General features: G+C 49.1%; 1 protein-coding gene across 4 annotated transcripts in view; it reads right to left on the minus strand.

Moving 5' to 3' along the window:
- LOC142576030 (uncharacterized) overlaps positions 1-22,649 on the minus strand; it is a 155,598-nt gene that overhangs the window by 78,051 nt on the left and 54,898 nt on the right. For all 4 annotated transcript variants that reach the window (XM_075685917.1, XM_075685915.1, XM_075685916.1 and 1 more), the window contains exon 2: positions 3,483-3,813. In XM_075685917.1, the coding sequence (XP_075542032.1) occupies positions 3,483-3,780 (298 nt within the window). In that variant the 5' untranslated portion in view covers positions 3,781-3,813. The remainder of the gene's footprint in view (positions 1-3,482; positions 3,814-22,649) is intronic.

Consider the following 22,649-nt stretch of genomic DNA (forward strand, 5'->3'; position numbering starts at 1 on the left):
CGCGTTCAATTTTAGAGCAGCAAGAAGGTCGGTGACCGCGGGGCTCACAAAAGCATTTCACTTTAACTGCGCGTTAAAGAGTTCCCCGTCACTCCACTACTCGGCACAAAATTTATTATTTGTTTTATTTTTTCCGGGAACGCGCGTGGGCTGTTCCGGAAGAGGAAAGCTATGAAATTTACGAGCTTATAAACAGGTTTACAAAACCGAAGCAGACCGCAGAGCAGCGCATTCTTTGCGAACAGTCGCGTTTCGGAAGCGTGACTCGTCATTTGCGCTGCTGCTATGCGCACTCGCCGTTCTTTAATCTTACATTAATCAGGTGGCATGACACGCGGTTCTCGAATTCAGGTTACTATACGGAGGCTGCCACCTCTGCAGCTGCACGAAGCGAACTGACGATTTTCTGTGACAAAGTTCTCCGCCAATCGACGCAGCCCATATGTTTCCGTTAGCAACGGGGTTGCTATTATGGGCTGTGACACATTCCTCCATGCTGTACAATTCGAAGCCTTGTCAGCTTTGACTGGTCCGCAGGGCTGGTATACGATATCTCTGATCGGCTCAAAAATGTTGCCGCTGCAGAATTCGACAACATGGAGGAGTTTGGCATTGTCCGGAATAGCATCCCGGGTCAGGGTCTACCCTATTCATTGTCTTGCACTGCTCAGGACTGTCCGAGCCGTTAGTCTCACCCCGTGGTCTCACCCAACGAGCGGCGGTGTGCGCAGCATCCCCGGCAGTCCAGTACGAAACAAATCGAAGCAATCCCACCGCGGATGCAGGCGAGATGCGTGCTCGTAAACAAACAGTAGAACCATGGTGATACGCCATATGAGAAAGCACGGAAAAGGAACGCGCGATCAGGGAAAACGTAACATCAGATAACAGTAGCGGCAGCCCAACTGGGGGGGGGGGGGGAGGAAACAAAAAGGTACTCTCACATAAAAACTAATTCGGACACCATCGTTGGATCTGCCTTTCCCGATCATTGGATCGTTGACGTTTATCCCATCGTCGTCTTTTGAAATACCGCTACACAATAATGTATGCCTAACCCCCCCCCCCCCACCCCCTCCACTTAACCAGCAGGGTTTGGGTACGGGCTAGTTGGTATTCTATTGTTTCCCGCATCACTTACAGCGCGTACATAGACCAAAAGAACGACGAGGACAAGCGGTGAACACTTAACCAAGCAGTCAACTCAATCCAATTATGACATCCGCATGTTTTCCGCGTCCTTCGGTGTAAGTCTACGCCAGTACGTCCGCGCTATGTTAAAACTCTGAACAGCGAGTGAAAGGTCAAGAATGCCTGAGAAGCTCCGCCCGCCAGAACTTGCGGCGCCTGCTCTTCGCCCCTGCACTTTTCTACAAAAGGTTCCGTTGCATATCACGCAGGCAACAACGAGGAGAGGTCGAAGTGGTCCAACATCAACAACGAACACCGGCACAAAATGGAGCCATGGTGGACAGTTGTGGGGGCGAAAAGGACAGTTCGCCGCAGAAACGAGCGCACATGCAGTAACACGGAAGTCACAAAAAAAAAAAAGGTATTATCCTGACCTCTCGTCCAGAGGATGCCCTCACAAACAGCGTATCGAACCGAACCCGAACAAAATACCGTGCCCTAACCGGAATTTTAGCCGGAACTGATCCCGCATCCGAACCGACATTCTTGAAACATGCATGAACAAGAACCGAGAAAAAAAAATAACAGTTACCGGTTCGGTACAAAACGGTTCAAACATATAGGGTGCTCAATAGATAAGCGATTCTTCAACATATTTGCTTATTCATTCGGCACCTACAGGCTGAGACGCCTGCACTTCTGAACTCGGCCATGCCGGTTCCATTAGAGATTTCACGGGGTACAACGTCGTGATTCAGACTCCTTTTATTTGTCCGCGCTCTGTCAGCGCAAGACTCTGTGCCAGGTGTGGTTGCGTAAGAAACAATGCCGCGGTATTTAGCACAAGCGGGCCTATTGTTTATCGCTCAGAAACATCACTGTCCTCACTTGCTTTTAATTTTTATTTTTTTTAAGTCCAACACGATAGATCATATGCCACAATTCGCTGTCATTACCGGTCATGCAGCAATTACTTGAAGTAAAACAAACGTTACCGAATTGACTAAGCCGCTGTCAAGGCGCGGAAGCTAAGCCCACCCTATGCAGACAGAGGCACTCTATGACTAATTAACTATGTCTTTGACATGCACACGAAAAGTTTTCCGTGTCTGAGCAATGAATTGTAAACTGCACATTGTAGAAAAAAAATATCGGTCTCCAATTGTTCGCATCAGGGTACCTCGGCTGCTTTCTAAACTGTCATATTCGAAAAAAAAAAAAGGCCGTCGTTAATATCGCGGCGATGGAGGCCACGCGAACAGTTTATACGAGCGGCACGCATTGTGCTTCGAGCGAGTGTACAAAGCAAAGACAAAGAGGATCCAGCAAGAAGCACGCGCAATGGCTTTTCGCGTTGTCGGCCTCTCAACGCCCGGACCTACGATGCAATCCCCAAGGCCAATTCTTATAGTTTCGTTCGAACACTTTTAAGGGGTTGACAACAGTTCTCGCAGTCAACGGGGTAGAAGACCGGTGTAATGGCGTCTCGTCGGAATGATTCTGGTTTAGCAGGACCGTAGTTGCTGCGCAGACGATCGAGTTCTTGAGCAAAGACACGGAGGGGGTCCCCTACCCGCAATAGTCACCTGCTGTCAAGCAAGCAGGTGCCGTCTTACAGGGAACCAATAAATTGGCTGTCTCGATTCTGGCGGAGAAATTTATTGCTTGGCCCATCTCGACATGCTTGGATTCCTTCAAAACGGTGTGCGGTGCTGCAGTTATTGCCCTTAGCTCTTCGAACGAGCACTATGTGCACTCCACTAGATGCACTTGGGACGTGCCCTTCCTTTTTTTTTCAATACTTACATTGTCATATCGTACCAGGCGTGATCGTATTTTATCCCATCTGGTGTATACATGTATCAAATAAGGTAAACAAGCCCTTTTCTTTCGCAGTTATAAGAGGGGGGGGGGGGGGATGGGGACTGAACCAAACAAAATCTGCTTCTATGAATCACTGCAACTTCAACTTTCTCTTTCAAGTGTGACAAATTTAATTCAATCGTGCAAAACGTTCAATAATTCCTCGTATATATGAATGGAAAATCGGACTTCGGTCGTAGCTAAAGCGTCCTCTTCAGCGGAGCAATTATCCCTCTTTCACAATTATAGGCGCATCGGTATATGTCACTCTATTCCTCGATGGAAACAATGCACCATACGTACGAACAAGATGAATAATAATAATAATAATAATAATAATAATAATAATAATAATAATAATAATAATAATAATAATAATAATAATAATATGATGATGATGGTGGTGATGATGATGATGATGATGATGATGATGATCACGCAGACGCAACAGCCGCGTGCGGGGCGGCGGCGCGGTCAACGCAGCTCACCGGACTTATCGTTGAGGGCGGACATGGAAGAGGCCGCCGACAGCGGGGTCCTGGCGCCCGACCCGCCGCTGCTCAGGGGGGACGGACCCGTGGTGGCGCTGGCGGTCGCCGCCCCAGCCGCCGCCGAGCTGGTGAGCGTGGTGGGACGGCGAAGCTTGCTCGGGGGTCGCAGCGAGCCGCCGCCGCCGGCCGCGTTGGAACTCGTCGAGGACGTCATGGCGGACGGCACCAGGGGTGGGACGCCCCCGGCGCTGCCGTTGGGGGCGGCGGAGTCGCCGTCGCCACCGCTGCCGCTCATGCTGCGGTAGCCGACGCCGTCGGAAGACGACGACTGCGCACGAAGAGAGAGAAAGGGGGGGAAGGGGAACACGTTACACTCACGCTTAATTTCATTAGCGTCGCAAATTGGACAAGTCGGCAACGATCCATCTTCAAGAGCAACACTTACGACGGGCACACGACCACACTGAAACGGAGGACATTGACTAGCAACCGAGTTTTATTACGCGAATTACGGCAGCTCATGTGTGGGCCACCGCGTCACTCTACTACGACTCCCCGCGCATGCGCGCACACAATCTGAAACGAGGGTTCAGACACTAAAGAATTGCAATCCAAATGCACCACACGAGAACCAAAAATCAGCAGCGTGTGTATCCTGCGTTTTCTTAGCTTGTGTCGTCAGTGGCGTAAGTGAAGCTGTTGGGGTCGGATCGTTATTTACACTGTTCTACGAGGGCATCGCTCAAGTGTTAGCATTATACCGGAACTCTGCGATGGCCTGATGACTTGCTTTTGCGGTCACTTAACGCCACGACGCCAAATTTGTCATTTTTGATAAGCTCATTTCTGATACCTAAGAAATATTCATTTAAGCGTGGGGAACTTTACGCAAAGCCCATATATCTAGTGATTTTCTTTTTTCGTTATCCTACAGCAATCGAGTCTTCAATCCTTAAGTAGTTGAGAAAACCAATGACTAATTAATTACTTCATATACTAATTATTCGTTCGCAAGATTAACATTTCATCATTTTTGATCGAATGTGCTCCTCAACGCCAGATATCAAAAGTGAAGAAGTCGTTTTAATTTTCGTTGACGTGGAACGGTCTTCGGGCTTTCCGGGGATAAATTTGCTGTAAAAACGGAGTCAAACAAGAAATGAATAGATTGAGAAATAGAAATCGGATGGCCGCATTGGCACTCGTGTGTCGTGCATTGTACTCGATAATATACACTATGGAGCATACCGCATAGAGTAGCAATACACAGGAACACTACACATAGACGTGGCGTTGGGGATTCACCTGGCAATCGTGCTAATATAGACCGGACGCGTCTAAGAGAAAACGCGTCAGTCTGCTTACACTGTAAAATAGAATTTACACCCTAAAAGTGAAAAAGGGTGTAGGTGTGTCTAACTTCCACCCTTAGGGTGTCAGTTATATAAATCACACCCTAAGGGTGTGAGTTAGAGACACATTTACACCCGTTTTCACATTTAGGGGTGTATATTATCTTACAGTGTAGTCTTAGCCATGGGGTGTCGGAGCTAAATGTTTTCCGTACTGGTTTTAGTATCGTTCCACTGAAAAAAAGGTTCCGTTCCGGTTCTGCTCGGGAACCAGAAACAAAATCGAATTATCCGTAACGGTTCGTAACGGCATTTCTTTACAGTTTTCATAAAAGCGCGCTAAAGACGAATACGAAAGGAACACATGCAACAGGACGGGCGCAGTCAATACGAACGAACTCGTCCAAAGCAAGGTATTGTCGCAACAATATTTCTTCGCATGCAAAAACTTTTCGAAGCAGCGTGACGATAGAAACGTGGTACTTACTGGTCTCAATAATTGAATTATGAATTCTGAGATCATGCTCGGTGCCTTGAGTCGAGGCACCGAACATGGTCTCAAAGCAGCTCGTCATCGAGTGTATACTCGCCCAAATGCGAGACCGCTGTTCGAATAAAACGAACCTAAAACGAACGATAAAGCTTCGGTAACAAAAGGTTGTAACCGCAGAAAAAGGAAACGGTAAGCTCTCCAGCGCGCAAGCCCCGGGTTTTACTGTACGACGCCGATCTATGAAAGTGCACCGGGCGGCATGGCTTATACGTAGATTAGCTCGACCGACTATCGCTCACTCTATATCCCTGCCTGAGATACGCGCTAATGCTGACGCTGCCTGACGGCGGTTGCTTATGATTGTTTAAATTATGGGGTTTTACGCGCCAAAACCACTTTCTGATTATGAGGCACGTCGTATAGTGGAGGGCTCTGGAAATTTCGACCACCTGGGGTTCTTTAACGTGCACCTAAACCTAAGTACACGGGTGTTTTCGCATTTCGCCCCCATTGAAATGCGGGCTTCTGATTGTCGACTGCCCCGTTGAAGCGAAAACCGATAAAAAAATTTCGGTTTCATTTCGAAACAAAATAATAAATAACGTTTCGGTTACGTATTCGTTCCGGTCAACGCTCTGCTGCCTTTTAAAACGAAAGCAGTGTATCACTAACTTCCGTTGTTTTTTTTTTTCGGCGTCCGTTAACAGGAAAAATCATTATGTGGGCCGATCCTGGTGATAGTGCGAAAAGGGTCCAAGATCAATGGCACATAGACCTGTGGACTCGGGAACCTATAACGCGCCCTTCGGAATATTCGGGATGGGCCCACATATGAGGAGTGCTTAACGCCTGCTTCACCTCCACCACGGGTCGCCCCGGCATTGGGATATGTTCGGGATCAGCCTACGTATGAGGAGTTCTTAATGCCTGCTTCATCTCCACCGCGGGTCGGCCCGATATTGCACTATATTCAGGCCAACGCGCAGCGGACGTGAAACACTTTGCTTTTCGTTTGAGAGCTTTGACTGTCGTCAGCTTTCGCTGCCATTCCATCTTCACGGAGTGGAATAGTTGTCAATTTTTTTCTCTCTTTTTGGATGGCGGTAGTTATCCGCATCTCCTGAAGTGTGGAGGCCAGTTTTGTAATCGATTCGGTGCCCGCGCGATTAACTCAAAATGAATTCAGTTGTCGCCATCTATTGCAACAGGCTGGGCATAGCTGATTGTTTTAATTATAATATTTTATTGATAATTCCCAACACAATTCTTTATGTCACCATCTATTAAACGATCACGCGCATCCCTGTTGCTTCGTTAGTTCAACCTTCTTTGTTTAGACTGATCCAGCGCCAGGAAGGGGATTCGGTTCACAGTCGGCTGGTCTGTATGCTCGTGGAACGAGTTGTGGCCGGAGAAAACGCCAGGTGCGTTTAACTTTTCCTTTTGCTTCATTATTTCCTCGAGTGACAGCTCGCCACGACGCTGGCAGATCCTCGGAACCATATATCGGCGACATGGGTTAGATAAGGTGCAAAATAAAATATTGCGAAACAGCGTCGATCATCAGACCCTACAATAACCCTTAAACCCATAAGCAATATGACTGTCACCCGTTACCTCGGCTGGTTTTTCCCTTATTGTACAACACTTTTCGTGCAAAATTGGCAACTGGAAACAAGAGTCGCAAGGATATGAGAAATTAAGCGATCTACTAAGCGAGAAAGCCAAGGCAACAGCCAAACAGGGAAGAAAAGCGAAAACTGTTTGTGAAAATATTTATGGATCAACATCTTTTTATTTAAAAAAGGATTTAGAGAAAACGCCGCCGCAACTGGAGAATAATTCCGTGTGTTTTGAATGACGCTTCTACAGTTATCAATCTAGCCGCCTGACGTAGCCACTTCTCTACTATGCTAATGGAAGGGGGGGGGGGGGAGGTTCTAACCTACCGCGGTGTCCGCAGTACGTCTAGGACCGCAGCGTCCTGCGCTCTACGCAGTTGTACGGGACTAGTGACCACGCATCGTTACGCAACTTCCCAAATAACAGCACGAGTCGGTTTTGCTACTTGGTGAGCTGTAAACGAGGGATGCAAAGGAACTGTGACCGTTCCGCAAATATACATTTCTCTAAAATTCTTCCAGAGCTAATTAAGAAACGTTACTAGAAATCTTTATTTTGTACTTTCGCGTGTTAAGTTGTCCTTGGCAAGGTTCTTCCTGCGCATCTTTCATGCACGAGTCCATTTGATGTGGTTCTTTGTTTGGCAAGAAAAGAAGAGGTGTATATCACAGGCGTATACCTGTGAGGTACACGTTATTTCTATTCTCTTTTGCGGCTTTACGCGTCTTTGTGGCAAATGGTGGGCATCATTCACATTTGTACGAGTAAAAGTACCCTCCACCTCATTTGCATAGAAAAGTTACCTTGTTGGGTTACCCCCCCCCTCCGAAAAAAAAATCCTGCGTACGTGCCTTATATATATATATATATATATATATATATATATATATATATATATATATATATATATATATATATATATATATATATATATATATATATATATATATAGTCGCTTTATTAAGCAAGCAGTCGGCAAGGCGCTGCGGTCGCAGCTGTGGCGGTTGTCACAGGTCGACGCATTAAAGCAGGCAGCGAAGATCACGAAGTGGCAGTCCGCTCGCCATGCAGATCGGAAAACAAAAGAAGCGATCCCGACACGAAACGAGAGCGCGGCGAGCCAGATACGTCAGTCGCGCAGACAGCCGCGGCGTGTTGTCCGTGCAGGCCAACGCGCGCATCATGCGGGTCATCGCGCGCAAGCACGCACGCACGCACGTACTAACCCATCATGCGCAGGCGTAAACATAAAGCAGCCGGCGCGGACTCGAAACAAAAGACCCGGAAGAGAAACGGACGCTCCGCGCGTCCGGCGCAGACTTACTTCCGTTCCCAGAAGTGCCACGGTGTGCGAATAGGTGTACGCGAGGAGCGTTTATACACATCACGGTGCTCAATGCGTTAGCATTTATAGAAGCCGTTCTCTGTTTCACAATCTAGCCAGTTTATTTCCGGTGCCGCGAACAGACGGACACCGGAGCGTCAGTTCCGCGTGCGCGACGCACCGCGCGACGGTGACGCCTAATTGCCGGGTAAACAAGAGCAGTTTTAAGAGTTACGGGAGACGCTCGGCGAAAGACGCTTAGCTCGTGCGGCTGCCATTTGACTCACGAAGGTTTAGTTGAGCGACATCACGTGACATGCGTCCAAAAGGCTCCACGGCGGGAGGAATTACGCGGCCACGAGATGCCGCGCGCGCACCAGATAGACGCGTGCTCTTCAAGCGGATGTCGATCAACGACCCATTTTCTAGTCATCTGTAGGATGCCGCAATACCACGTCGCTGGCGTCGAGGCACCCTAGTCATCTATAAAGTAAATTATTCTATGAGAATAACTTTGTAACGCCGTCACGGCCACGAGTGACGCTGGCTAACACTCCCTACGGTTAATATTATACACGCGCACAAATACCCAAAAAACCGCAGCCGTTGCAATATAGCTTAATTGAGAAAGCACCGCACGCCTAATACGGAGGATAAGGATTAAATTGGGATTCCACTTGAGGAAGCTCCATCTACATTCACGGTGGACTTGCACAGCATGCGAATAGAACTCGTTTCCACTTCCAACCGAGACTTGAAACTGCAGCAAAAGCCGCTCTGGGATGAGTAGGAAATTATTAAGATGACATACATCGCACAACGCACATACCTTTGACTTAGTGATCCGAAGTGATTTTATCGGCCGAGTGTGTGTGTGTGTGGGGGGGGGGGGGGCGTACATACACCAAGGAGCTCTAATTAAAAATCATCCATAGGACATAAAAATGTACGTGGGCTGGCGAACAAAAATATGCACATACGCCGACTATCCTCGACACGCACTCACGCGTTCCGCACGATATCGCAGTGGCGTTGCGAGCGAGTGTGACTCATCACCGGCCGACACTGCTCGCGGAGCTGCCTACGTTGTATGCTGCCGCGGGGAATGCAGCTGCAGCCAAACATGGCTCTGCACGCGTGCGCAGACACTGTGAAAAATGTCTACCGCCGCTGCCTACGACGACGAATGCGGTGTGCAAACACACATACATCGCTGCCGGCTTCTAAGTTGTGAAACGAACGACGTGCGCCGTTCCGCTGTCGCTTTTAGGGACAAAAGGCTCGTATTTCTCTACCAGCCAAAAGCGAGGCGGTGGGAACTGCCCGCTATACACGGTAGCGGCAAGAAGCGCGGCGTCAGAAAAAAAGAAAAGAAAAAGGGGGGAGGGGGGGCAAGCATCCGGATCGTGAAACACGTTACATAGCGTCCGGCGAAGGTTTCCAACGGGACACCGCACGTAGGAAACAATGAATCATGCGATACACTGGAACTGGCACAGGTATTTTGTTGGCACCTTCTCAACGCTCGTTAGGCGAGACGATTTGTTGGCAGAGAAAGTCTAGTTGCAGCTCACAGTTACCTTTCTCGTGCTCGTCTTGGCAGTCCAGCGACCTCACAAGGTGGTTTCGTTTATCTGTCGCGCGACATCCGGGCCTACATATGCCCTCCAAGAGAATCCTCATAAATATTTCCAAGTGGAATCTTAAGCATTACGTAAATAGCTCAACTGTAGGGAACGCCTTATAGGCAACCTCGGCCAGTCGTCGCCATCTCAGAGACCGCGAAGAGCCGCTTCGAGATTTCGGAGGCGGCTATAGCTATTACTCCTGCGTCATTTATCACTATCCATATACATCTATAACACTTTCTCGCTCACGTACAATCGCTTGTTTCTGCTCTGCGTCACCAATTTCTTCCCACTATAGCAGTCGAAGCAGGTACGCCTGCACTGTTCCCATTCAGACCTTGTACCTTCAATGACAGTGTTACGAGTCAGTACACCAATTTGTTCGGTCCTGTAATTGCCTCCGATTGTTAAGTGCGTGTTATGCCCGAGAAACGGGGCCTTCGGAAAGCGTCAAATAAGTGCTTTGCTTTCGCCCAGTTTACTCAGGTAAGGGCACTGAACTGGAATTTGTGTGTGCATTTGTAGAATACACCTGTCTTTACGCAATGCATTGTATAGCTTTCACGCCGATTATGAATAGTAGGACAATGCGTTCGACCAAGACATTGCTAAAAGAAAGAAGAAGCCACCTAACGATGGATTATACGTATTTCAAGTGAATCCAGTAAATGCTAGGAACGTATATTTTTAAGTAATAATTGGAGACCCCTTACTCTATGTGACCGTTTATGAAAGGGTCGAAGATTATATTAACTACTACATATTGAATGTGCACTGGTGTGCAACTGGGCACGTTATAAATAGCAAGACACGTTCACGAATATACTATTCGGTCGTATTTACGGAAGTGCATAACGATATTGTATTGCATAGAAAGAGCGATATGAGCCTCGGCGATTACTTAAAGGGACTGACAACTAATTTTTATGGTACCTTTCTTTCTTTCTTTTTCTTTCTTTCTTTTTTATGGCAATGGAAAGCAATTACCGGCCAAAGTGTCTAATCATGAAGTGGTAACGCAGAAAACGCCGAGCAACTTTTTTTTTTTTAACCTGAGTTTTTAGATCTGCAGTGAGGATATAGTCGATCACTGGAACCATGCTGAAAACAGTGATCGGCGATCGCGATCATACTCCGGCATAGGGTGCGACATAGGTATACGACAAGCGCGGCCATATAGCTGTGAAAAGCTATTTTGTTCAACAGGCCGATATCCCTGCGATTATTGTTTTCTGAAGTGTTACATTATTTCTGCAATAATAGCTAGTATTTTCGCGGTTTTCTGTTCAACTGCTTTGGTCATTAACTAGGCACGGGTGCTTTTTCATAGTCAATTAAAGCAGGCTGTCGAAAGCGAAACGACGCTTTTACACGTGACACGCAGTTCGGCGTGTTGCCGCGTAGCCACGCCTGTGCCAATATTGTAGTGCTGGCACTTCATTTAAGATACAACTATAGTCAGCGACATTCTGCATCTCACAGGGAGAGGTGCACACAAATCTGGGTACTTACTCGCAGAACTATGATCCCTAGACCATAGTATTCTAGGGAACATCGCAAAACTCGCGCGCGGGTGCTGCCGTGTGCGCCGCCATGCGTTGTGGAGTACGTGCGTGCCGCCCTCTAGCGTTGATTTACTTTACTTCGTAATACGCATCGAAAAAAAAAAGCGCGAGCGCCTAATTAATGATATACGAACTACAATACTAAACAACAAGTATGCAATACTCAACAACAGCCGGCATACGCACAGTAGTCTCGTATGCAATATACGGAGTATACCAAGATTTCACACCGCCAGGCCACGCCACTTTTCCGGCCTTTGAGACTTTTTTTGGCGATGTAAAATTATAGTTCTTACTCAAATCATGAACAGCGTGCTGCGGTTTCTACCGCTATAAATCGTGGTCATTTCATTTCCATCAACGTCTCGCGCTACACGTTCTGGCCAGTTGTCAGTCCCTGTATAACGTATTACAGCGTATTGCTTCACGGCCACACAGCTCTGGTCCACCGATTACAAGCAGAGCTCTGAGCGCACCGCAAACGGTGTGGCGGACCCTGCTAATTGGAAAAACACATGAATAGTGCAAATATAATGAGGATTCCAAAATGTATTCCCGAACCTATAAAAAACAAAGTAATTTGGCACCGCCGTTACGAGAGCAGCCAGAAAGCGATTTTTTTCTTCCTTCCAAACAACGCAGATGCAACAAACGGGAAAAAAAAAGTGAACGAGAGTTTGTTGCAGCCAAGCGCAGCGCTTTCTTAATTGGCACACTACTTCATTTTGTACCTTCTGCATGACTTTAAAGTTATCTTTTCTTCTTCGATCTACAATATATATATATATATATATATATATATATATATATATATATATATATATATATATATATATATATATATATATATATATATATATATATACTACTGAAGACAACGTGGCTAAGCGACGCACAAAGCTAACAAAACAATTAAGGCAATTCTCAGAATCGCGCCGCAGTTCGCGATTCGGGCGACAGCCGAAAATCGTGCGATCGCTTCTTCGTCGATCCTAAGCACGCTCGTCTTGCTCCCATAGATACGATCGCCATCGAAGAACCAGTTTTGGAATACGGAAAGTCGAGGCAGTTAATAGAAAAAAAATAAGGATGCCCAGCCCGTGCGCTGGCTAAAAGCGAGAGATGCGCATGAATCGCGGCGTATATAGATACACGCGGTTTTCCCGCTTCAACTGCGGTTAAACACAAACCATAATCGCTGTTCGATCAAACCGATACTATGAACACGAGAGAAATAAGTGCGAAGGCACAACAGCAGCTGATACATAAATGGATGCACTTACAGTACTTGCGGATATATATATATATATATATATATGTGTGTGTGTGTGTGCAGTGTAATTACACCATAACACCATAATTTGGCGTGGCGTCCTACTCGTATGCTGCCTACCAAAAGGTTCACGCTATTAATGAGCCACACAGAGAGCGACGCCAGGAGTTTTCCTTTTTTACTACTACATTTTCCCCATCAGACCGCGACCGGCTTTTCTAAAGTGCACACGAACGAACACCCGCATACACAAAACGATAGCACCGCGAAGCTTATTCGATACACGTGAAGAACGCTATCTCGGAGCCGAGCGTAAAAAGTTCGAAGGCGAAACGAGACAACGGGCCTGACGCGTATAGTTTCTCGCGCGACTTTCGGCCTACGCACTGACGACTATCTATCCACAACACGTGTAACGAAAAAGCATGCGTACAACATAAGTGTATACCCCTAGGCTGTATACACTCTACAATGCTTTCTCGGCTCATTAAAAATGCCGGCCTCGTGCAAAAGGTGGCAGCTAAGTCGTCCCGAGAGTGCGCGGGGGGGCCATTAGTGAAGAACCGAGGACCTCTCCACGGTCATCCACGCGGTCCTCTAATGGTTCCGCAGATTAAGGAGAGATATAACCGCCTTTCTTCACAAGCGTGACCACTTGGGAACCAACGCACGGAGAATCAAGAGGCGCCTGCGTGTGCAGATGCTCGCCGCAATCTCGCTGAATTTAATGGATGTTGCGATAGAGTATAGATATATACATATAAGAAGGAGGGGGAGGGGGGGCGATGGGGGTGGCATGCAGAACCTCTTTTGGGGGACACGAATAGCGTACGTGGAGGTTGTATGCTAGAAGCGACGATAATAAACGAAAAACAAAATTGGCGGCAAGAGAGAGAGAGAGAGAGGGAGACAAAGAATGCGATTATGAAAAGTGGGAAAACGTGCGTGCAACAACGTGTCTGGCACAACAAGTCATTCTTAATGAGCCATATTACGAACAGATGTTCAACGCTCGTGTGAGAAACAGCGCGGCAATTTTGAGAGAAAAAAGAAACGTGGCACTTTCGTTCGAAGAGCGAATCATTGACAGCGATATAGCAAGGTATACATATAGCGTATACCACCGCTAGAACTCCTCGGACGGTGCGACACGTCGGCGCAAAGCAGCACGCGGAAGACAACTCCTATTAGCTGCAGAAGGAACAACACCCCGACAGCTTGCCAGGCGTCTCAGAACGCTACAGCGTCACGAGCGCCACCAGTGGCGTTGCACGGGTGGCACCTCAGTGGCGCCCGAGACGAGACCGACGGGAAATCGCCGAAGTTATGGTTAGCAAGCCGCATCAAATATTACATAACGTTAGCTGCATATAATATTACATAAATATATAAATATTACATAACGTAACTGTACGTTCAGTTACGACCAATGCAAACACACAAGCAGCTTAGCAGGAACGCTATATAGCGTGCGCGCGTGCGCGCAGCGGTCACATCAGCAGCGGAAGTCAGAAGCAAAGGTACGCAAAACGACCTCGTAATGCTTGACCTCACCTCGACTTTCAATCAGTTTTCATGACCTCGCTCAATCTCGACCTCATCCGCCGAGGTGCATTCGGGAGACCTCAGTTCAACTTTCGGCGGCTGCCATCGAACTCCATTTGCTGAGGTTGCAGGTCGAGTCTTCAACCTCATTTCTTGAGCTCGCGGTCGCGTATTCGATGCCGAATGTGTTACTCGCGCGTGTTACGTTTCGCCTACGACGCGCGGTATAGACGAGGCAACCTAAAGTTTGCCCGCCCGGCACCAGCGCCGAATGCTCCCCTAGCGGACAGATGGAAGTTTCGAGGGTCGTCGCTGCGCTGGCGCGCGCCCGTGTTCTGTACGGCGGGAGCGCTCGTGCGCGTGGTTTTTGCGATGCCGAGTGCGACCTCATCAGCCAGGAAAGGTGGCCCGCAATACTGATGTGTTGTCTATTGCCACAGCAGCCTCGAAGACACGAAAGGTCGTACGCCGCCCGTGAAGTTCTACAGATTTCCTGGGAAGTGGTACGAGAAGGACAGACAAGCATGGATAGCTGCAGTGCGCCGAGTCAAATAAGCCTCATACTTTCGCATTCGCGTGTAATATCTTGAAAGCGGAATAGTCATATGCCTGTTTTTAGTGCACGGCCGTTTGTTTAGGCGTGTCGCGTTGTTGAATTGTGGTGGCATCCGCCGTTTGTTAGCGGTAAATGCATGCGTGTTGCGCCGCTAAGCCCGACGACGCGCGCTCGATTCCCAGCCACGGCGGCCGCATCTCGATAGGGGCAAAATGCAAGAACACCCTTGTTACCGTGTGCTTTGATTTTTGTGCACGTTGAAGAACCCCCCGAGGTTAAATTATCCCTGAGACTCCCCATTACAGCGGGCCTCATAATGATTTCGTGGTTCTGGCATGGTTTTGGCACTTAGAACCCCCGAATTTATTTGATTGCACTGTGCCTTCACTCGCGATCGGCACGGACGAGCTCAAGATAATTATTTCCCTTTTCCAAACGCTGCAACTTAAATTACTAGTTGTGCAGGTAACGAAAGGGGCCGCGCGCTACTTTTGTGTGGTCGCAGACCGTATTTAATGCAAGCCGCTGTCGGCGCGTGCGTCGGGAAGCGGCAGATCGGAAAGCAGCAGCTCGAGACGTGCGCGTTATTTTTGTTGTTTGCCCATGCTTTCTAAGTATCTAAGTGTGCAAGTATCATAACTTGTAGTGGTACCACTCTTGTAGAATAATATATGCACACAACCACAGGAACGTTACCTTTGCAAACATATTATTGGGAGTAATTTAATCCCCACAAGAAATAGGCACACATACTGTTTCATCTATATGCGGGCCGCATTTCGATGGGGGCGAAATGCGAAAACACCCGTGTGCTTAGATTTAGGTGCATGTTAAAGAACCCCAGGTGGTCGAAATTTCCGGAGTCCTCCACTACGGCGTGCCTCATAATCATAAAGTGGTTTTGGCACGTAAAACCCCATAATTTAATTTTAATTTAAATTATAGGCGATGCAGATGGAAGTGGCGCCAAACAGACCAATGGCAATCACAACAGTCTTCTCAGCAGTCAGCACCACCGGGACATGTGCTTTCGTACTGCAGCGACGCAGCTCTTGAGCAGCAGCAAGACACGTGTGAAACAAACTCCAGAACATGCCTTTGTAAAGTGACGGAACCGTCAAGAAGCAGCCCAATGGATCTGCAGTCATCGAGTAGTATGACAACAGAAGTTCCTGCTGCCAGTGTGACTTATGTTGCAATTGAAATAAAAGTGGCTAAATTTCTGAACATGGTGCGTACCTCTAACTCGACGTCATATACGATCTTGTCGGACACCTGTGACACGCACTTGGCTTTCACTCTCACATCACCGTCCACAATTTGTTCAACGCCGTACACGTTCGGAAGCAGACGCTCCCCTATCGTGAGGTTGCCGCCACGAAAAAAAGCTGTCGGCGTCGGCAACCTTCTTGAAACCCCACGGCAATCTTTGCATCGCTGTTGCACAAGCAGGCGATCTGCCGCCGTCGAAAACGGAGCGCCGTGAGAACGAGCAGCGAAGAAAAGCGCGAACGGCACAATGCAAACAAAGCGGAGACTACGCCACGACGCGACCGCGCTGCTTGGCGTTTCCACATTGGGGGAGGCGCAGCAGCGCCGCCTGGCCGTGGTTTTCTCGTCTATAGCCGGCGCGGATGCAACGGACGCCGGGGCTTCGTTCAAAGCGGCAGACATTTTGGCCCGTTCGGCGCCGCCGCTACGCCTCCCCGCCAAGCGCGTCCAGGCATGTTCCAATGCCACGTGTCTTCATGTGCGTGTGTGTGTGTATGTGCATGTTGGTGCCCACGCTTGTCGAAGCGCGGCAGCCGGGGAGAGGAGCTCCCCCAACTGTGAAGCGAGGAGGTCTGACCGGCGCCGACACGACGGATGCGTCACCTACTCATCCCAACGTGCCCGAGCGGCGCGGCCCGGCGTATGCGCCACCTTCTCTTCCCATTGCGCCCGAACGGCGCCGGCACGACGGCTGCGCCACCTTCTCATCCCAACGTTCCCGAGCGGCACAGTCACGTGCTCGTCTTAGAGGGGTTCCTTCTTGCCCTCAACTGCGAGAGTATAAAAGCAGCTGCCCCCGGACGCCAAGAGAGGCTCCGATTTCTTCTGTTGAGTAACGTGCTCTCCCGTCTCTCTACTTCGGTCGACCTGACCGCCAACTCTTTGCGATGTTAGAATAAAGAAGTTGTTTTGTTGTTACCAGTCGACTCATGCTTTGCCGGGACCTTCGGATGCTTCCAGTTGTGCCCCAGGCCGCCAGGCCAACGCTACCCTTGGGGCTTGCGACCCAGGTGCAACAACGGGCGTCAGCGCCGAGTTCCCAACACGCGTAAACGTGCGCAAACTTGTTCTGATGCCTCTCGTACAGGTGGCTCAAAGTCATGATACGGCAATATATATATATATATATATATATATATATATATATATATATATATATATATATATATATATGAGGTTTTACGTGCCAAAACCACGATTCGATTATGAGGCACGCCGTAGTGAGGGACTCCGGATTAATTTTTACCATTTGGGTTTCCTTTAACGTGTACCAGTGCGCGGTGCAAGGGCGTTTTTGCGTTTCACCTTCATCGAAGCGCAGCAGCCGCGGTCGGCAATCGAGCCTGCGACCTTGTGATCACGGCACGCAGCAGACCACAATGGCCACAAAGAAACTGCGGCGTATGCACCGAAACTGCATAGCTTTTCTAAATTCGCAAGAAAGCTTTGCCTCTGATCGTTATACGAAAATCCGTGTCACGGCGCGAACGTTTACGCTATGGCTAACAAAACTGCTAAGAGAATCCCACGCAGTTTGGTAGAGTATACAGAGCGCTACAAAGACGTCACCAGCGGCGCCACAACTGTTCGCTGCTCTGCCCCGATGGCTCCGCTAAAACAGGGCACACGGAAGCTTGTGGACCTCTTCGACGAGGGCGCTGTCACGTATTCCGTGCACGTGTACTGTCCAGAGCGAGCGTGAGCGTCTGTTCCCAAGCATTACACGCAAGAAAAACCATATATCTACAAAAAATAAACCCAACTCGCTCATAAAATAAACATTTAACTTGTGGCGGGTTACTCGGACTCAAACTCACCAGAAGCAGGTTCAGCCGGACTCACTCGTGACTCAACGGGCAGTGAGAGTCTGAGTGAGTAGACCGAGCCGTATACCTGCGAACTCTCCCGAATCGTTCGCAAACTTTACGAATTTTGGATGGTTTTAGGATTTTACCGATGTTCCGTCAGGTTTCATAAAAAAATACCGTTCGCATAAGGAGTTTTGTTCGTCGGTCTGCGAACCTCCTGTTGGAAGTTTTTTCTACGGTAAAAGGATTCCACAGGAGGCGCGCCTTATTGCTTCGCGCAAGTCGGCGCAGACAAGTTCTTCAAGCAGGCAAAATATATGCAACAGCAAAATCGTGGAAAGACTTACTGCGATATAAAAAACAATGCGCTACTTGACAAACTGGACTGTTCCAAGCTTGCTGCTGCTGCTGCTTGCGTGCGCTACACCTAAACCTAAATCCTCGTTAATAAAATGCACACATATCCCACAACAAGCGTGTGCTCAAGGCAAACGTTAAATTAAAACGTGACCCCCCCCCCCATCCTCTTTACTATTCTCGTATCCGAAGGGTTTTTACAATTTTAATTGTTTGCAGGTTGGCAGGTGCGTTCGCCGACCTACGCTTACAAAAACATTTTTTTTAATAGGCATTTTCGCCCAAAGGCGAAGCACTGAAAGCGATACCAAGGTTCAGCGTTGCGCCGAAGGAGTCTCAGAACGCTGGCATATGCAGAGTGCCGATATATACAAATACGCGCGCGTGACTATATGTACAGGCTCGCTATGCACTGGCACAATGTGCCTACATAAACAAGTCGTTTATCTACATAGGGACCTTATATATACATACACTGGCGCGATATGGGGGAGCGCTCCACCATCGGCGTCGCATCGCACGTCGACGTTGCACGAGACGACATGAAAGGAAAACCGTCACCGCTCGTCAACATCCAAACGGCAAGTATACTAGACCGATAGTTACATGGCCTCGACTATTCGCTGTCCGTTACGCTCAGACCAGTGCGCGTATATACGCAGCACGGTGTGGCACATACGCACAGAGCTCCTCAGCATGTACTACGCCAACCTGTGCGCATGCACAATGTCCATGTGCCAGCACAGAGGGAGCTGCACGCTGCAGAGCCGATCGAGCAGAGCGCGACGGCGTCCGTAGCACTCGGCTCCGACCGTCACCTTTGCAGCCAAACGCGCATGCGCCGCCTCTCTATGGATGACCAACCTTCAACCCCTATGTTCAACCCTACACGCGCGGAGAAGCTCGTGCGTGTCGATACCGTGACAGCACGACGGCGCCGCGTCTCCCAACGGAGACTAGAAAGCGACGGCGGACGCGCCTCGAGCATCCGTTATTATAGGACGCCTCGTTCGGGCCAGGCGGCCGTCCCTTCCAGCGGGAAGTAAACGGCATCCTCGACGAATTGCACCACAGTGCACGCACCGGGGCACCCTCCTGCTGCGAGAATGATTGGGTGAAACGGCGCACCCCGCAGGGCGCCCCAAGTGTGCATGCACCGTGGTGCGACCTGTCGAGGATGCCAAAAAATATAAACACGCGATGACCGAGACACTCTCCTGAGCCTGCGTCCTAGAAGAGGGAGTTTCAGACTGTCCACACAACCAAGGTTTGGGGACGCAAACCGACGGGTTGGCGAGATAATGTAAAAAAGAAAACGTATGCAAAATAAAGCAAAAGGGGTATAAAAAGAAGGCATGCAGGGCGCGACGCATTTTGGGTGCGCAAACTCTTTAAAAACTCCTTAATGGCTGGATGTGCCAACAACGGGGACATACGCACGCGTCCGTGGGTTCAACCGCGTGTGGAACCTTGACCCGGAGAATGATAAATATTAAAGCAGCGCCCGGCCCAGCCCAACCGCGCCGCCTTCGCAGCAGACGCTATATTTATAAGAAAGCCCGCGGATATAACAAACAAGAGAGAGAAAAAACCGCCAAGCGAGCAGAAATCGCGCCCGTTGCCCTCTCTAGAAAAGTTATCGTTCCGTTCCGCCGGTGGTGGGACTCGTGTGGGCGGCGAAACGGCCGAGCATCGTATACGGATTTCTGCACGAAGCAAGCCAAGAGCGAGCCGATAGACGCGGTCCCTCACCGGCAGCACGCCTCTCCCCCCGGGACTCGGCGAGTACATTTATCTCCCTCTTCCTAAGCTCTGCCTGTTTTGCATACGCGCGCCCGACTGCGCGCGTGCGCGCAGCGTTGCGGCAGAAGCCACGCGAGCAGGTTTACGGACCACCTCCCCTCCCGCACCCACACCTGTATACGCTTACTGAGCCGAGTTTAGCAAAAAAAAAACATAATAATAATAAAGGCTAGAGCTAACTGCAGGGCGAGCAAAGAAACACACCCACACCGCGGAAACACGTGGGCTGCGTCCCGCGGCGAGGATCCGTCTTGCGGCTAAAACGAGCTGCACATATGTGCGTATAAACTGGAGGAGCATCCTGAACACAGGCCAAGATTTATTCGAGCTACGACCACTCGCATTTTAACGCCATAGCGTTAAGGTACTTCATCAAAACTTCTTTCTGGGCGAGTTGGTGCATACAGGATTTGAAAATTGTGACAGCACTAACACATGCATCCACAAAGTAACAAGGACGAGACACAAGCACTGTTAGGGGCCCAGTGTCGGCGTCCGGCGTCGACCGTCGTTTCGGATATAATCATTCCGCACCACGCATACCCAACCACGCAGGCCCTCCGCGTAGCGCAAGGAAGTTACTGAACTAATTGAATTTCTCGAAGTAAAATGCGTCAGAAAAATCGTGAAGTACGACTTACGCACAACCTACAGACATGATAGTAGCGTCGGGTTGTAATTTGAATGTGTGAGAAAACGTAATTCTCTTACCCGAAAATTCAAACACAAACCCCTTTTAACACGATAGCGTTTCCCAGCTGCCGTTTGAGGTCTGTCTTAGCAGGAGCGGCGCGGCCCCCTCGGTTCCTTGCACACCGTAAAAAAATAAACCACAAAGCTCGCCTTCGCGCATAACGCTCGCCGCCAGCGTTTCCCGGTAAACATTACGGTTACATAAGCTGCAATTGCCGGGAGGCGTGAGAAGCACTCGGGGATCTTTGAACGTTATCGCGTTCCACTCTTAAAGGGGCAGCTTAAACTTCCTCAAAATTTGTATACTTTCAACACACGAACAAACAGCGTGTTTCGAAACATAACTAGCGAGTGCCGCAGCCCCATGCAGATACAGGGCTCACGAGCCACCCACGTCAACGGAGCATCTAGGAACCGGAACGCCCAACGCGTGCTTTCTTCCAGACGGTCCCTCCTCGTATACGTGCATGGAAACGAGTGTCCACAATGACTACCTGCATCGACGTTCAGGTGTCAGCCGCGCGCTAGATAGTCACACGGTGCGGCAGGTAGGCTTTCCTCTTCTCCGTCAATAGAGTGAGTGTTTCTGCCAAGACTGCCAAAAAATTTGTAAAAGACCACCTGCGGCGGATAGCACAAGTCTAGTCTTTGAGCTGAATTGCTCTAAGAGCCGATAGCACAAGTCTAGTCTTTGAGCTGAATTGCTCTAAGAGCCGAACATTATTTGCACCAGAAATCGCAATGCATAATATTTATTACCATGGGGAGGGGTTACGTGCCAAAACTACAATCTGATTATGAGGCACACCATAGTAGGGGACTTTGGGTTCATTCTGACCACCTGGGGTTCTACAACGTCCACCTAAATCAAATAAGTACACCCGTGTTTTATTGCCTTTCGCCCCCATCGAAATGCGGCCGCCGTGGCCGGGATTTGATCACGTGACCTCGTGCTTAGCAGCGCGACACTAAAGCCACTAAGCAACCACGGCGGGTTCGTAGTACACAATACACTAATTACAATAATTTCACTAATTACATTTTAGTTACGTTACTGCAGACATTGCAATTTACTAATCGTAAGCGTTGGAACTCGCAAGGCGATGTATCCCCTTGAAACGAATTCTCAGGATGGCGAGTCTCGGTACATTAACTCTGCAGCTTTACGAACAAACAAACACATTGGCGGTCCATCGAGTTGCGAAGCTGCAAACGTCGCTGGGGGCGTTCCTAATCACGTCAACGTTCTGAAAGGCCTATACAGCGCAGCGCTAAGCCTTGCTATCGTTTTCGATGCGTCGCCTTCGGGCGAAACCAAACTTTTATTATTATATTTAATTGAGGAATAAGTGGAAACACGAGAGAGAACGTTTTACTTTCAAGTTTGTTTCACTTTTTTTTTCACCGAAATTAGTTAATTTCAGTCTTCCCTGGGCGCTCACAAATCCGAAAATCGCAGTCGCCGCCATCTGTGCACGTGAAATGTGCGGATATTCTCAGCCACGAAAACTGCCGTCCAAAACCACCCCACGCAAGACAGGGAAAAAAATGCGGGCTGCTGCGTTCGAAACGCCAGCTCGCGATATGCTTCCCACCGCAAAAGCGCCCACGATAAGTACACACACACACAGAGAAATGACGCGGAGGCTAGCTTTCCGGCACACACACACACACGCCGTCCTTGCTCGACACCGGGACGGCAAAGCCCATTCCTGCAGGGTGAAGATCAAGCCCAAACAGCTCAGACGTCGCCGTTCCGCGGAAAAGGGAGAGGAGGGGGCACGAAAAAGCGGCGGCGAAGGGAGCGTGGACACTTGCCCGACAGTCTACGATTCCAGAGACCCAGGGGGCTGTGCGCAGGGGCGCTTCGCA

This window comes from Dermacentor variabilis, chromosome 3 (genome assembly GCF_050947875.1).
Source record: "Dermacentor variabilis isolate Ectoservices chromosome 3, ASM5094787v1, whole genome shotgun sequence".
Taxonomy (NCBI): Eukaryota; Metazoa; Arthropoda; class Arachnida; order Ixodida; family Ixodidae; genus Dermacentor; species Dermacentor variabilis.